Genomic DNA, 16092 nt, shown 5'->3' with positions numbered 1-16092 from the left:
TTTCTGAGCCAAACTGTGAGTTTCCTTTTAATAGGGCTAACATTATTAACACATATAAGTTACTTTTTCAATCATCAAAAAAATCAAAAAATTCCTGCAGTAATTGTAATAGTTATAACCATTACATACGTACATATATTTTTTTAATAATGTCAAAGCTTTTCTTAACTTTAAGAGGGCTCTCTCCGTCACTCGTTTCATACAATCGTAGTTCCAATTTCATTTGAAAATTAAGCAACCAAAGTCCATGAAATTTTGCAGACATATTCTAGAAACTAATATCTATGTCTGTGGTTTTCCAGATTTCTGTTAAAATATTCGGTTTCAAAGTTACGCGGTCTTAAAAATTTTCATACAAATCTTTGAGCCCCTGTAATTTTAAAACTATATATTTTTAGAAAAATCTAAAACACCACAGACACAGATATTAGTTTCTAGAATATGTCTGCAAAATTTCATGGACTTTGGTTGCTTAATATTCAAATGAAATTGGAACTACGATTGTATGAAAGGAGTGACGGAGAAAGCCCTGTTAAAATAGTTTTTTAATTTCAACTTACTTATTTAATTTTACAACGAAGCAAAAGCTGTAATTATGTAATATTTTACGTTCGAATTTACTTTTACACAATAAGTGCGTGACGATTAGAGGAACGCATTTCAAATAGGTAATAGAATAGTTGCGTATCTTATAATAATATCAGTTAATATCTATCATGTTAACTAATTTTTAAAAATAGATTTGTAACACTTTATATAAATTAGTTAACTCAAAATTTAACAGTCGCGCGAAATTCGTCAGTTATGGGGGTGGATTTTAAGATTGATATTTTGCTGCTTTTTCTATGTGAGGTAAAAAATAATGTTTATTTCCTTTTTAATATCTATCTAAAATCTAGACATAGCGTGTGTGTTGCAAAGTTTAACAGTAATTTTTATCAAGGTTTAATTTAATTTTAAATTTTTTTTTCAGTTCAGCATTATTCAATCAGTAACAGTACCCTTAACATGCTGGAATACTAAATCATCATATCCAGAATCAGAGTTAGTATCTTCATTATTGAAAAATGAAAATCCTGACTTATTTTCATTGATTAAAACAAAAAAAGACACCAATAAATTTGAAATCGATAACATACGAAAAAGATTACAAGGCAATGGCAATTCCCAAAAGCCTCAAAAAATGAAAACCCCAGATCCATCATCATGGACCAGAAGAAATCTAGATGTCGATACAACCAAACCTCCTGATCCTATTAGAAGTTCTACACAAGAAAATAATTTTAACCTAGATCTACTGAAATATGAGCATTTTGATCCAACAGCTAGATCCAAGGACATGCGCTTAATAGAAATTGATAATACTCCTAAAACTTTTACAGAAGGATCTCACCTTAAGAATGAACTACTGAGATATGGCAAATGTAAATTAATATCATCTAAAACTGAAAGTGATATCAAGCCATTCGAAGTTGATTTTAGAAATTTCAATCAGGGAAATAATGAGCGGCTGTCAACCATAATTAAAGCTGAAGAAGATCTTAAACAATCTAATGGCATCAAAACTGTTTTACAAAATCCTTTACAAGAGGTATCAAATCGAGTGCAAAACTCTGGAATAAGATTCCCTTCAAACGTAGTGCAAACATCTCCAGCATTTTTTACATGTACTCAGCCTAATTTACAAGCTGCTCAATCGTGTTTAGTACAGAATCCAAAACTAAATGATAAACTATATTTGCAAGAATCCTCCTTACAAATGATGAAAGAATTTGATAATTTTGCTTCGAATAATTTTCCTCCATTGCCAATGGATTATAAAGTTGTAAACAGATTTGAAACTCCTGGGTTACAAGTAGAAAATTTAAATGATTTTTCTACCTTATCATCTGATTACAGATCAAACCATGTTCCGTTTAAAGCTCCTGAAATTTCACCAGCAATCAAATCACCATTACTTATTAATACAGATGGCTTTCCCAAAAATTATGAAATTAATTCCATTATTCCAGAAAACAAGTATGGTAGCTCTATATTAACAGAACCTACCATAGCACCATGTGTGCAAACGTTACCAACTGGAACTTTTGCAGTAAAAAATAATATAGAAAACTATAACATATTTGATCCAATTCCAAACCGAAATATTGAAGTCTGTACACCTACTATTTCCCTAGGAATATTAGAAGATAAACAAATAGTAGAACCGACTATTCCTCTTAAATCCCTTCCAAATTGGGAAACTATACAGAAATTTGTAAATGATGCATATAAAGCTAATAAAGAAGTCATAACTCCAGTAATGTCTCCAGCAAATATTGTAAAGGCAAATTTCGCAAGTGCTCTACCAATAACTGACGTTAAGGCTACACCACTTTCAGCTTTACCGAATACGATATCAGAACAAAATACAGATGACAACGTTATAATACTTCCAATACCAATAACAAGTATTCATAACAGAGTAATACCTAGTGATCGGGTGGATAATCCATTTCATAGTATATATAGCTAGATAGTGTATATAGCTATAACTACTCAATCAAATAACCCATATACGATGTCATTAGATAATAATATTGCTAACATTCAACCTCTAGCAATACCGAATTTTTCCCCTAACATTCTATGTGAAATCATTTCACCTGAAGTTCTAAATCGACAAAAATTAGAAGCTAATGCTTTACCTCAATCAGATAACTCTCCTATGAATACCAATAATTTAAATGCACTTCCAATGTATGCAGTATCTACTCCAAATATAGTGGTTCCCGAAAATCAAATGACCAATACAATTAACAGTGGTAGATTATTATTAATCCCAGTAGACAATAGAGGTATTAACACAGCCATAACTTCTCAACCCAATATGTGCTTTAAATATAAGGAATCTGAAGACAGCATAAAACCTCTAGAAATACCCAATTCTCTACAAAACGGTCCGTATTCATCAGGTTTATCTGATACTAGTGCAATTAATAGTGATAAATTCTTAATTACAGAAGAAAATGAGGATGATAGCATGGGTATAACTCCTCAACCAAGTAAGTGCTTTAACGCTGAGGTGTCTGAAGACATTGAAGAACCTCTTGCAATACCTAATTCTGTACCTGGTGGTCCAATTTCATTAGATACATCTGAAACTCCAATTCAGCAGAGAGGAGTAGACCAGGCATTAACTCAAACAAGTAATGCACCCATAAATACCAACAATTTAAATGAATATTCAATGTATACTGGGCCAATAATCGTACCATCAAATTCTGTATTCAAATCTAATAATGAATACTACACGGATTATTTAAGCAATTATTTGAATAAGTTAGTGCCTGAGCTAACTTCAAATGTTTTATCAGCTCTTCTAGCAAATACTCCGGAAAAACCAATTGAGTCAGTTTCACCTTCATTAATAAGTCCATCCGAAAAAATATTGATTGGTTACCCTCCAACACCTAAGAAATCATTAGATTATTTTACTTATCCAATAATAAATCCAAGCAGCACACCACCAGCTTATTCTGAAAGAGATTTTTTAAATGTGGTTTCAATGAATTCAGTAGATTTGATTAATCAATTAAACTGCGCCCCAAAGAACTGTATGAATTCAGTAACAGCTCCATTTATAAATCCATTTCTAAGTACTGCTTATTTTGAAACTCCTGTTTCATCGTCTATACCTGTATTATATCTACCCAATCCTTCCGTAGAATCTCTTGCATGTTTGAATGATCTAACATGTACAAAACCAACACCGAACACAAAGATGTCAGAAGTAAATACAGACAATTTAAGTATTATGGAGTCGTCAATGCCATACATTGCTTCGATTACTATTAATGTAATGCCACCAAAGGAGCCAAGAAATAATATTGTGATAGTAATTTAAACAAGTGTAAATTAAAAACTTATAACACCCCCGACAAGTGAAGGTTACAGTAACTAGAAAAGAGCTGATAACTTTCAAACGGCTGAACCGATTTTCTTCCATTATAGCTAATAACACTCTCGATCAAGCCACCTTTCAAACAAAAAAAAAACTAAATTAAAATCGGTTTATTAGTTTAGGCGCTACGGTGTCACAGACAGATACACAGATACACAGATACACAGATATACACGTCAAACTTATAACACCCCTCTTTTTGGGTCGGGGGTTAAAAAAAGACTTAAGTAATAAGTTTTTTTTAAAGTGAGTTTTTTTTTATAGGCGTATAAGACGATTTTGGGATGGGGAAGATCGCGTCAGCAACATGCTAATTGCTAATGTTAATAGTGCTTGGAGTGCCAATAAATGAAATAGCTAAATTTATGAAAATTCAAATTTCGATTATCATCACCATCATCATCATCAGCATCAAAGTTTTCTTTGTTAATTTATAAGACTGTTATTTAGTATGTAAGGTATCGTAGTTAAGAATCGTAAATATCGTAGAATAAAACAAGATATGTTTCAACAATTTGAAAAAGTGTTTTTTATTATTATTGAAATGCATATTTCTCTAATACCTACCTCTATTTTTGTAAATAAATAAGTTAACTACACATAATACATAAACTAAAGGCTACCTCTAAATATTATTTAGTTAAATCTTTATATTGGACTAGAGAATGCCCGCGACTTCGTCCGCGTGGATTTAGGTTTTTGAAGATCCCGTGGGAACTATTTGGTTTTTCGGGATAAAAAGTATTCTATATCAATAACATGGACGCAAGCTACCTCGGTACCAAATTTCATACAAATCAGTTGAGCGGATGGGCCTTTAGGAATCTTGTGGGAACTCTTTGATTTTCCGGGATAATTTATTACCCCGAAATTGTGTACCAAATTTCGTCAGAATCGGTTAAACTGTTTGGCCGTGAAAACGTAGCAGACAGACAGACAGATAGACAGAATGACAGACACACTTTCGCATTTATAATATTAGTATGGATAAGGTAAAGATTGAGCTATTACAATAGTAGTTTTCTCAGCACTAGGATGAGGGTAATTGTCTTCTTTGTCACGATCATCGGAGCCATTGATAATATCCGAACTTAAATCTACATTGTTTGGTGGTGCACCATATTTGACTACTTTGGAATGCCCAAAAACTGTTTCAACATCATTTTGATCCACTACTTTGCTTCTTTTCTCATTTGATTCGGCTTTTTTCGTATTGGAATACGAAGACATTTTACTATTTTCAAATTTATTGATTGCTTTGTCATTTGGTTCGTAATATATTTCAATTTTTGGACTACGATTTTCTTTATTTATCATTTCAGTTTTGAAATCTGGAAAGTCTAATGCAGGTGGTGATTTGAATTGTATTTCTTCACTTGATGTTTTTAGTTTTGTGTTATCATTTTCTTCTTTGCTGTTTACTTTTTCGTTATTTTCTTTACCTTTTTTACTATAAACAAAAGTTTTGATATCATTAGGCTTAATAATATTATCTTGTTGGGTTACTGGTCCATTGTCTGTGCTGTCATACTTTTTGATATCTTTGTCTTGCTCACTCATATCGCTGCAAGAATAATAATGTCTGTCATTAAAGTTATTCCAGTAAAATTCTTCTTCACTTGTGTAAACATTATCTGAATGGAACACTGGATAGTAATCATTATAAACAGGTGAGTGATCTTCATGATTCCAATCAAAACAATCATGTGGAGCAATTTCTTTCAAATCTTCATGGCTACTTAATTGTATGTCTGTTTCTTCTCTGTCAATATCGGGGTCATCCTGAGTTTTTTCAGTTATCGTTTCAACTATTTTAGCTGGTTTTAGAGAATCACATTCATGGCCTGTTGCAACGTCAACGACTGTTGGTAATAACTCTAAATTTTTTTCACAACTACCATTTTGTTGCGTATTTTGTTTATTTCGATTGCAGTTTTTTTTATTTCCCTTCTTCTGCTTCTTTCTTCGAAAGGTTCGTGTAATGATTTTTGGTTTTTTCCGTGGTGGATTCATATTTTCATTTGGAAATCGCTGCATATTATATAAGTAGTCAAAATCAAAGGGAAAATATCCATTTGTATTAAATGACTTCTGATTAAACATCATGTTATATGGTGACATGTTACTAGAAAAATCACTGGGTGGGTAATATTGTTGCTGATAGTTTTGGGTATTATCTTCTCTGTTATTACGAGTGCAACGGATATCAAGTTCAGTGCAATCTTCGTTTATGTTAAATAAATCATCTAGATCTCGTGTTCGATCAAAATCACAAGAGTAATCATTTCTAATTTCTTTTTTACAATAATTTGATGTTCTTTTGTCAATTTTAACTCTTTTACTTGTTTCCCTTATATCGTTTTCACTATCGATAGATTTGCAGGCTTTCTCAATTTTATTACAATTCTTCATATTAGCATTTTTGTTATTTTCCAATTTTAAATTTGAATTATTATCTTTTTCCCGTTTGTTATTATGTACCGAACTTTCTTTTTCTGTTGACCTCTCCAGTGTTTGCGATTTATTTCTAGATTTCTTTTTTCTACACACTTTTATATCTTGATCGCTTGATTGCTTGTTTGCCTCACTTTCTTTCTCACCTCGATTTATTTTTTTATCACATGAACATTTTCCTGTATTTTCATGACCTTTATCATTTGTATTTTTTGATGTATTCTTTCTTTTTCTACATTTTCTATTCTTTTTTTGGTCATCATTTTCATTTATGGTAGATATTCCATCATCTCTTGTCTTAGTTCTTGTTATTTTTCGACAATCTTTAGTATTATTATTAGTATTAGTTTGAACTGGTACTATAATATAATTGTTAATAACATTGGGTACAGGAATATCTGTAGGATTTACGTACTGTTGAATCGGACCACCATTTTGAACACAATTTTCATATACAGCTGATTTCAACCCATTTCGAAGAATATTATCTAAATAATTTGGTTGCACGTAGTCGTTATATGAAATAGGAATACTCTGATATGGTGTTAATTGATTTTGAATCAAATGTAGATGTGGGTAAGTATTAAAATCGCTTGGCTGTACGAAGATTGGTAGCTGATTCCTGTAATCTTCCTGGTATTGGATTACGGGGTATGAAGGAAGTCCTTGTAAAGGATTAGACTTTACCTGAAATGAGAAATGCATATTTGAGTAACTTATACTTAAAATATTAAATTGTAACCTTCTTACGTACTGTAGCCTAGTTTTAGTAAGGGCGTTTGTGCACTCATTCGTATTCAATTCGAATTCGTTTTCGTAAAAATACGATACAAAACGTACGTACGCGTGTGCACTCATTCGTGTTTTTACGATTCGTATTTGACGGATCTTTGATACGTATTTTTAGGAAGTAAAAAATATGCCTGTTAATTTATATTAGGCATGTTTTAAGAGGGATCTCTCCGTCACTCGCTTCATACAATCGTAGTTCCAATTTCATTTGAATATTAAGCAACTTTAGTCCATGAAATTTTGCAGACATATGATAGAAACTAATATCTATGTTTGTGGTTTTCCAGATTTCTGTTAAAATATTTGGTTTCAAAGTTACGCAGTCTTAAAAATTTACATACAAATCTTTGAGCTCCTGTAATTATAAAACTACATATTTTTAGAAAAATCTAAAACACCACAGACACAGATATTAGTTTCTAGAATATGTCTGCAAAATTTCATGGACTTTGGTTGCTTAATATTCAAATGAAATTGGAACTACGATTGTATGAAGCGAGTGACGGAGAGTGCCCTGTTAAGCAAGCGCACTCCATCTACGATTGCATCATCAATTGCCAGTAAGTCTGATTGCAGCCAAGCGCTAGCCTGTAAATTAAAAAAAAATACTAAACGCAGCAGCTTCGCGTTCAGGAGCTGGCAAAAAAAAAAAAACACATTTTTCCTAACGTTTTTGGTCAACTGAATTCAAATCCCAACACATTTTCAAGTAAAACGGGCCAAAACTCTACCCAAATTATGTAATTTCACTCAAAACGGTAGGTATCTACTAAATAGATAAGTTTCAACAGCTTTCATTTAGTTTTTTTTTGCTTTTATTGTAAAACTTGATTTCATTTAATTACAGTACAACCAAATTAATAATGCGCATAGAAATCTTCGTCACTGTTCGGCAACGGTCGTATGATACACATGATATTGACTCCTATTCGCTTACAACAAGGTGCAAAATGCAAGTGCATTGTTTAGGGCTCTTACGATTCAATGATTCGGAATACGACAATTAGCGAAGATCTGCATGCGCATTATTAATTTGGTTGTACTGTACACCGGTTTATACGCCGCTTTTTAATTAAGAAAACTCTTACCAAGAGAAAAATACAGCTATGTAATAACAATATAGTTTTGAACATTATTTTAAAACATTCTTACATAAAACGTAAAAATGAGATGAATTGAATCCGAATCTGCGTATTAAATACGTGATAATACACTCTTATGTCTTTTATAAACGTTTACGTACAGACTGATATCAAGATTTATTAGATAATAGCATCAGATGTGATTAGGCAGGTACATTTGTTAATGATTGAGCACGGATGTATGGGATGGTTTCATAATGCACTTGCTATCAGAAAAACCGGCCAAGTGCGAGTCAGACTCGCGAACCGAGGGTTCCGTACTCGGGTATTTTTTCCGGCATTTTGCACGATAGATCAAAAACTATACGATACATAAAAATAAGCAAAAATCTATTTTAGAATGTACAGGTAAAGCCCTTTCATATGATATTTCACTTGGTATAGTTATCTCCCTTTGAAAATTGAAACACATTTTAATTTTTTTGTGTGATGTAACTACAAATTCACGGTTTTCGGAATTTTCCCTTTGCGCTATAAGACCTATCTACCTGTCTTTCATGATTCTAGGTCAACGGTAAGTACCCTATAGGTGTTCTTCACAGATACGACAAAGGGACAGACAGATAGACAACAAAATGATCCTACAAGGGTTCCGTTTTTCCTTTGAGGTACGGAACCCTAAAAATGGGGAGAAACTCCAAATAGAGAGATTTAGAGATTTAGAGATTTAGAAGCATGAATAGATCTCTATTTTTTTTTTTTTTTTTATACACAGGAAATGCCTAACGCATACCCTTCCGTCAGGGGAAACGGAGGGGTTATGTGGGGCTTGCACCCACTAAAACCTGTGTTTGTTCCTCAACGGACTGGCGGTTGCGCGGGTATCACTAAGGTAGTATTCACCGCACATGAATAGATCTCTATAAAGAGAGCTATTCATGCTTGCATGGAGTTTCTCTACGTAGCCAACCTTTACCTGTACATTCTAAAACAGATTTTTATTTATTTTTATGCATAACAGTTTTTGATTTATCGTGAAAAATGTCGGAAAAAATACCCGAGTACGGAACCGTCGCTGCGCGAGTCTGACTCGCACTTGATCGGTTTTTCTCTGAAGATATGCAAGTCGTAACCCTACAAAGGAAGTTCGTTAAAGGACTTCGTCTGTGTTGGTGTTGGCTGGTGGGCGTGCTCTGCCTTTTTGGAGTGTTTTTTTTGTTAAAACTGAAAAGCGCTCTCAGGAGGTGTCGTGCGTGTGTCGACGAGCGCCGGCACAGACGGGGTCCATACTTGTATAGTTAAACTAACTTGTTACAAATAACTACAAACTTGACATTGGCTAATCTTTGTAAAGCCAGACGAGAGAGAAAAAAAACCCCTACAAAGCGGAAATACGTGGGCGTTTTTTCGCTAAATGTGTGCCTTAGTTGCAAAACTCATAGTACCCTAGGTAGCTGTATTGAGTAAGTTGTAAAACTGAGTTTATTTTATATGTTCCGACATAAAACTGCTACGGGAACTAAAAACACTCGTTTTGAAGCGCATTTAAAGTTAACAACAAAAGTTTTCACTACTGTTTGTGTGCAGCTGAAGTAAATAGGTATATTATTAGTCAGAGATATTACTTACTAGCTGATGCCTGCGACTTTGTTCGCGTGGATATAGGTTTGCTAAAAATCTCGTAGGAACTCTTTGAGTTTCCGTGTTAAAAAGCAGACTATGTGTTAGTCCAGGGTATAATCTATCTCCATTCTAAATTTCAACGAAATCCGTTCAGTAGTTTTTGCGTGAAAGAGTAACAAATATACATGTGTATTATATTTGTTACTCTTTCACGCAAAAACTAATGGACGGATTGGAATTGAGATTGGAGATAGATTATATTAGAATGGAGATAGATTATACCCTGCCCGGCTAGCATGGGCAGTAGATAAAAATTATATCCCGGATTATATCCACTGATTTCTATGACATCAGTGGATATAATCGGGGGATATAATTTTTATCTACTGCCCATGCTAGCCGGGCTGGACTAACACATAATCTACTTTTTATCCCCAAAACTCAACGAGCTTTAAAAAATCTATATCCACGCGAACTAAGTTACAGGCACCAGCTAGTAAGTAATATCTCTATACATACCTATTTACTTCAGCTGCACACAAACAGTAGTAAAAACTTTTGCTCTCTAGAGGGGTCTCTCCGTCACTCGCTCCATACAAACGTAGTTCGTCTCTCATTGGAATACTAACCAATGGAATTTTGTAGAAACATTTCGGGAATTATGCCTGTGGCATTCCAGATTTCCGTTAAAATATTCGGTTTCAAAGTTAGTTAATATTCAAATGAAATAGGGACTACGATTGTATGGAGTAAGTGACGGAGAGAGCCCTTAAGTGCGTTTCATTCAAAACGAGTGTTTTTAGGTGGTGGTGGGTATTGCTTGGTGGCTGGCTTTTCCTGCATGTTTATCAGTGGGAGGGCGGGCGGAGCTTACGCATGCTGCATGTTGGATCATACAGATTTGTTTGGTTTAGCGGATTATAGCAAATTAAGCTTTTAGTTAGTTGTAAGTAGCATTGATGTCTATCTCAAATGCCAAGTATCAAATGCAGTAGTGTTGATGTCAAGATCAAATGAGCAAGTTATGCAGCGCTTGTACAACACGAAGGACCACTTTGAAGGTAGAAGCCTGTCACTGTGTTTAAAGGAAGGAAAAGGAAACATAAAAAGTTAGCACATCACACTTCACACTACTATCACACTAATATTATAAAGGCGAAAGTTTGTATGTGTGTGTGTGTGTGTGTGTGTATGTTTGTTACTCCTTCACGCAAAAACTACTGGACGGATTAGGCTGAAATTTGGAATGAAGAAACATAATATCCTGGATTAGCACATAGGCTACTTTTTATCCCGGAAAATCAAAGAGTTCCCACGGGATTTCAAAAAACCTAAATCCACGCGGGCGTAGTCGCGGGCATCGGCTAGTAATATTATAAAGGCGAAAGTTTGTATGTGTGTGTGTGTCTGTATGTTTGTTACTACTTCACGCAAAAACTACTAATCGGATTTGGCTGAAATTTGGAATGGAGATAGACAATATCCTGGATTAGCACATAGGCTACTTTTTATCCCGGAAAATCAAAGAGTTCCTACGGGATTTGAAAAAACCTATATCCACGCGGGCGAAGTCGCGGGCATCGGCTAATATAAAATAAGCACAGCTCAGATAAAATAAAACTCTAAAATAACAAAATAACGGTACTAATTTTATTAAATAAAACACTCAAAACAATATCTGCAGTAAGTAGCATCTAAGTAGAAATCATGTCTAACGACAAATGTTAGTAGAACTATAGCAAGTAGCGTTGATGTCAAGCTCAAATGAGCAAGTTGAGCAACGCTTGCACAACGCAAAGGACCAGCTTGAGTAGAGCAGGTAGTAGACCACCACCAATGCCAATGAGCAGATCCTCAGCCAGCTCTGTGATGGCTGTAACCAGGGAACCCAGCAGACCCTGGAGGCTGGAGACGATAGTGCATGATGACTTGGGGTTCGCTCCTGTCGCATATTCTGGCAGGGACCTTGAAAATATAAACAAGTGTAAATTAAAAATTCATAACACCCCCGACAAGTGAAGGTTACAGTAACTAGAAAAGAGCTGATAACTTTCAAACGGCTGAGCCGATTTTCTTGGATTATAGCTAAGAACACCCTCGATCAAGCTACCTTTCAACCAAAAATAAACTAAATTAAAATCGGTTCATTAGTTTAGGAGCTACGATGCCACAGACAGGTACACAAATACACAGTTACACACGTCAAACTTATAACACCCCTCTTTTTGGGTCGGGGGTTAATAAACGCCGTTTATTCAATTGCGGATCACAGGATCCACGGTTCGAGTCCGGGGTTTTCTATCATTGAAATTCTCAGTAATAGATAAATAATTAATTGATATTTATGCAGCTGAGAAAAGTTAGTCCTCTCTGCTCTTCTTCGAAACAACGCCACCTTTCAAACAAAAAAAAAACTAAATTAAAATCGGTTCATTAGTTTAGGAGCTGCGATGCCACAGACTGACTTACCTTAAAAAGTTGACGATGGCTAAACTTTGAAAGTACCTACCACTTCATACGTAATCTAAGCGTTACAAGGCCGAAAAATGTAGAAATCCCCACGCAATCTTTTTTTAATTATCTTTATTTGCAGAGATTATTCGCTTGGCGGCTGTGATGGTGAAGTTGATTTTTAACCGACTTCCAAAAAAGGAGGAGGTTCTCAATCCGTCGGGATCTTTTTTTTTTATGTATGTTCACCGATTACTCAAAGACCCCTGGACCGATTTGGAATTTTTTTTTTGTTTGAAAGGGTATACTGTGCAAGTGGTCCCATATAAATTTGGTGAAGATCTGATAAATATCTTCGGAGATGGAGAACATAACTCCTCAATGGATGAGAGCAAATTGCTCGCGATCAGTGTAATAGCTTAGTAAACAGTAGGGTTTTAACTGGGCATAGCATATTATAGTACAGTGGGGCCACTAAAAATTGTGAAATAAAAAATTTTCAAAAGAAAAATAAATCCGACTTCAAAAATCAAAAACACTAAAAAGTGGAAAATAATTTTTGTTTAGCTATATGTCTAATGTACTTAGGTATGAAATCGGGCGAGCTTCACTCTTGGATTTCTAATTTTGTTTTAATATGCTCGCTCGACTTCATACCTAGGTACATTACACATGTAGCTAAACAAAAATTATTTTCTACTTTTTAGTGTTTTCGATTTTTGAAGTCGGTTTTATAATTAACTTACCTTAAGAAGTTGACGATGGCTAAAGCTTGAGAGTAAAGCTTCAATAAGGAAGTCTCCAGAGCCCCCAAGTCAACTGGTATCACGGCACTGATGGCGGGAGGTAGGGTGTCAAATATTGATAGAAGGGAGAGCAGAAGGTTGTAGACGTTGTTCAGAAGTGGGAGTAGGATGTTCACTAGTGGGTATACCGCTGGGAGCTGGACACCGTTTGCTGATACAGGAGTCTGGAAATATGCAAACAGAAGAAATACATATTGGAGACCATCATCATCATCATCAGCATGTGGATGTCCACTGTTGGACATAGGCCTTCCCTATAGAGCGCCACCACACCCGGTCCTCAGCCTTCCTCATCCAGCCACTTCCCGCCAGCCGCTTTATATCGTCGGTCCATCGTGCTGGAGGGCGTCCCACAACGCGGTCTCCACTCAAGGACTTTCCGGCTCAAACGGCCATCGCCTCTACGACAGGCATGGCCTGCCCACTGCCACTTCAGCTTGCTAATAGTTTGGGCGATGTCAGTGACCTTGGTTCTCCTGCGGATCTGCTCATTTCGGATCTTATCCCTCAGGGAAACTCCTAACATAGCCCTCTCCATAGCTCGCTGAGCAACTTTTAAGATTTATTTTATTATTTTTAAAAAGAATATTAGCCATGTTAAATGACTAATATTCCCCTTTCCTCTCCAACTAAGCGTCAGGCTTGTGCTAGGAGTAGGTACGACAATAGTGCAACGGGCGGGGTTTGAACCGTCGACCTTTCGGTTTTCAGTCCACTCCTTTACCGGTTGAGCTATTGAGGCTATGATGGATAGATATTGGAGATAAAAAATACACTGATAGAAAAATCCTATTACAAGCTAAAGGATTATTTAAATGATGGTAACAAAAGCTTGGGACTGAATTGCCAAACAGCTTTGACAGTTCTAATAAGTATAAGTACAAGTGTAAATTAAAGATTTATAACACCCCCGACAAGGGAAGGTTACAGTAATAACTAGAAAAAGAGCTGTGTGCCTAGTGGGAGATTTTTAACCTATTCGATCGCGTAAAAGTTAACTGCGTTTTGTATGGAATTGAAACAGCGCCATCTAGTGACAAGAAGATGGCGCTGTTTCAATTCAAATCTCCCACTAGGCACACTGAGCCGAGTCTGACTCGCACTTGGCTGGTTTTTAGTAAAGAACTAAATTATATCACTTTTCACTTACCGTAAACGCGACAAATGCTACTAAAACGAACGCAAATGTGATTGTTTTTGACATTTTTTGAAAATAAAATTTATATCTATTTACGCTAGAAACGTATTTTTGTGTAAAACCTAAAAGTTTATCTAAATTATAAATAAGTTCTCATGTTATATATTAAAAAACATTGCGTTATTGTAGTATTATGTATAGCTAACAGTAAGTTTTGTTAGATAAGTAATTATCAAAAGTTATGGTTACCTAATTTATTAGTTAAAAAATTATATCAATTATTATCAGTTACATAGTATGGCCTAATTGCGATCATGCAGGCTGTTGATTACACTACAAAGTTGCGTTGACTTAACAATGTTTTTTGAATTCACCTGGTGGCAAGTGATGATGCAGTCTAAGATGGAAGCAGGTTAACCTGGACGGGATATGGCAGTTTTTATTAAACACATTCCCCTTTGGTTTCTACACGGTTTCGTACCGGAATGCTAAAACGCTTGGCGGCACGGCTTTGTCGGTAGGGTGGTAACTAACCACGACCGAAGCCTCCCACCAGACCAGACCAAAAATTTGTTCCGTTTGCCGTGGAGACCCTGGGGCCATGGAGTCTTAGTGCAAAGAAATTTTTACGAGACATTTCACCGCGTTTAATAGCCTCATCGGGTGACAGAAGGGCTGGCTCATTTTTTGCACAACGGATCAGCCTGGCTGTCCAACGCGGAAATGCAGCCAGTATTCTTGGCACCATTCCACGCGGGCATGATTTGTATAGTAATTAGATAAGGCTAGCTTTAAGTTTTATTGTAATATTTTCAATTAAAAAAAAAAAAAAAAAATAGAAATTATAGAATTCCAAACCTCTGCCGGGAATCGAACCCGGGACCTCCCACTAATAAGACCACAGGGGCTACCACTGTGCCAGGGGGGTCATCACACGTTGATCTACGTCGCTCGGTACTTGGATGGGTTACCGCCTTTGAACTGGATGGGTACTATCATCATTATCATGATTGATCTATGACCAGTTCACTACTGAGCACAGGTCTCTTCTCAGATCGAGAAGCAAGTAAAAAGTGGTCATAGTGATTATCGGCCATAGGTACTCACGGGACCCAGGGTTCGATCCCGGGCACGCATTTTACTTTTCGGAGCTGTATTTTTTTAATAACAAAATAGCGAAACGAGCAGACGGGTCACCTGACGTTAAGTGATTACCGCCACCCATGAACATTTGTATCACCAGAGGAACCACAGTTCCTCTGGTGCCACAGGGCGTTGCCGGTTTTTCAGACATTTTTTGGTCCGCCCAATGAATAACCCCATGTTGTAATCTAGTGGGAACACCGCCAATGGAAGTCATTTGAATGTGCGTTACCAATTATTGAAATACTAGCTGATGCCCGCGACTTCGTCCGCGTGGATTTAGGCTTTTCGCAATCCCGTGGGAACTCTTTGATTTTCCGGGATAAAAGTACTCTATGTGCTAATCCAGGTTATTATTAACTATCGTCATTCAAAATTTCAGCCAAATCCATCCAGTAGTTTCTGCGTGAAGAAGTAACAAACATACACACACACAAACACACAAACTTTCGCCTATAAAATATTAGTGTGATCTTTTTTCAGCCACCCATGAACATTTCCAGCACCAGAGGAACCGCCAATGCGTTGCCGGCGGAACAATTTAGACCATCAAAAGGAGTACAATTGTATCTACTATGAATAAATGATTTTGACTTTGACTCTGAATTAAGCTTTTGGCTCCTTGGATGTCCATTAATGTTCTAAGTATGTAAAGTCTGC

The 16092-nt window shown here is 35.8% G+C and overlaps 3 protein-coding genes across 3 annotated transcripts; 1 reads left to right on the top strand and 2 right to left on the bottom strand.

The window, feature by feature from the left end:
• The first annotated feature begins 720 nt into the window (after positions 1-720).
• Positions 721-2485, top strand: LOC123879106. Its single transcript, XM_045926645.1, has 3 exons — positions 721-852; positions 974-1855; positions 2154-2485. Exons 1-3 carry the CDS (start codon positions 805-807, stop codon positions 2175-2177), a joined length of 954 nt encoding a protein of 317 aa, XP_045782601.1. The 5' UTR covers positions 721-804; the 3' UTR covers positions 2178-2485.
• A 2312-nt stretch (positions 2486-4797) lies between these two features.
• On the bottom strand, positions 4798-8425 carry LOC123879101 (MATH and LRR domain-containing protein PFE0570w-like). Its single transcript, XM_045926639.1, has 2 exons — positions 8278-8425; positions 4798-7084 (listed from the first exon to the last, which is right to left on the bottom strand). The coding sequence occupies exons 1-2, from the start codon at positions 8320-8322 to the stop codon at positions 4922-4924; spliced, it is 2208 nt and encodes a 735-aa protein (XP_045782595.1). The 5' UTR covers positions 8323-8425; the 3' UTR covers positions 4798-4921.
• A 3097-nt stretch (positions 8426-11522) lies between these two features.
• Positions 11523-14457, bottom strand: LOC123879122. The gene is made up of 3 exons (XM_045926665.1): positions 14302-14457; positions 13092-13315; positions 11523-11859 (listed from the first exon to the last, which is right to left on the bottom strand). The coding sequence occupies exons 1-3, from the start codon at positions 14353-14355 to the stop codon at positions 11655-11657; spliced, it is 483 nt and encodes a 160-aa protein (XP_045782621.1). The 5' UTR covers positions 14356-14457; the 3' UTR covers positions 11523-11654.
• Positions 14458-16092: the final 1635 nt, after the last annotated feature.

Source organism: Maniola jurtina, chromosome 27 (genome assembly GCF_905333055.1).
Source record: "Maniola jurtina chromosome 27, ilManJurt1.1, whole genome shotgun sequence".
NCBI classification, from domain to species: domain Eukaryota; kingdom Metazoa; phylum Arthropoda; class Insecta; order Lepidoptera; family Nymphalidae; genus Maniola; species Maniola jurtina.
This window is presented reverse-complemented; position numbering and strand designations above follow the sequence as displayed.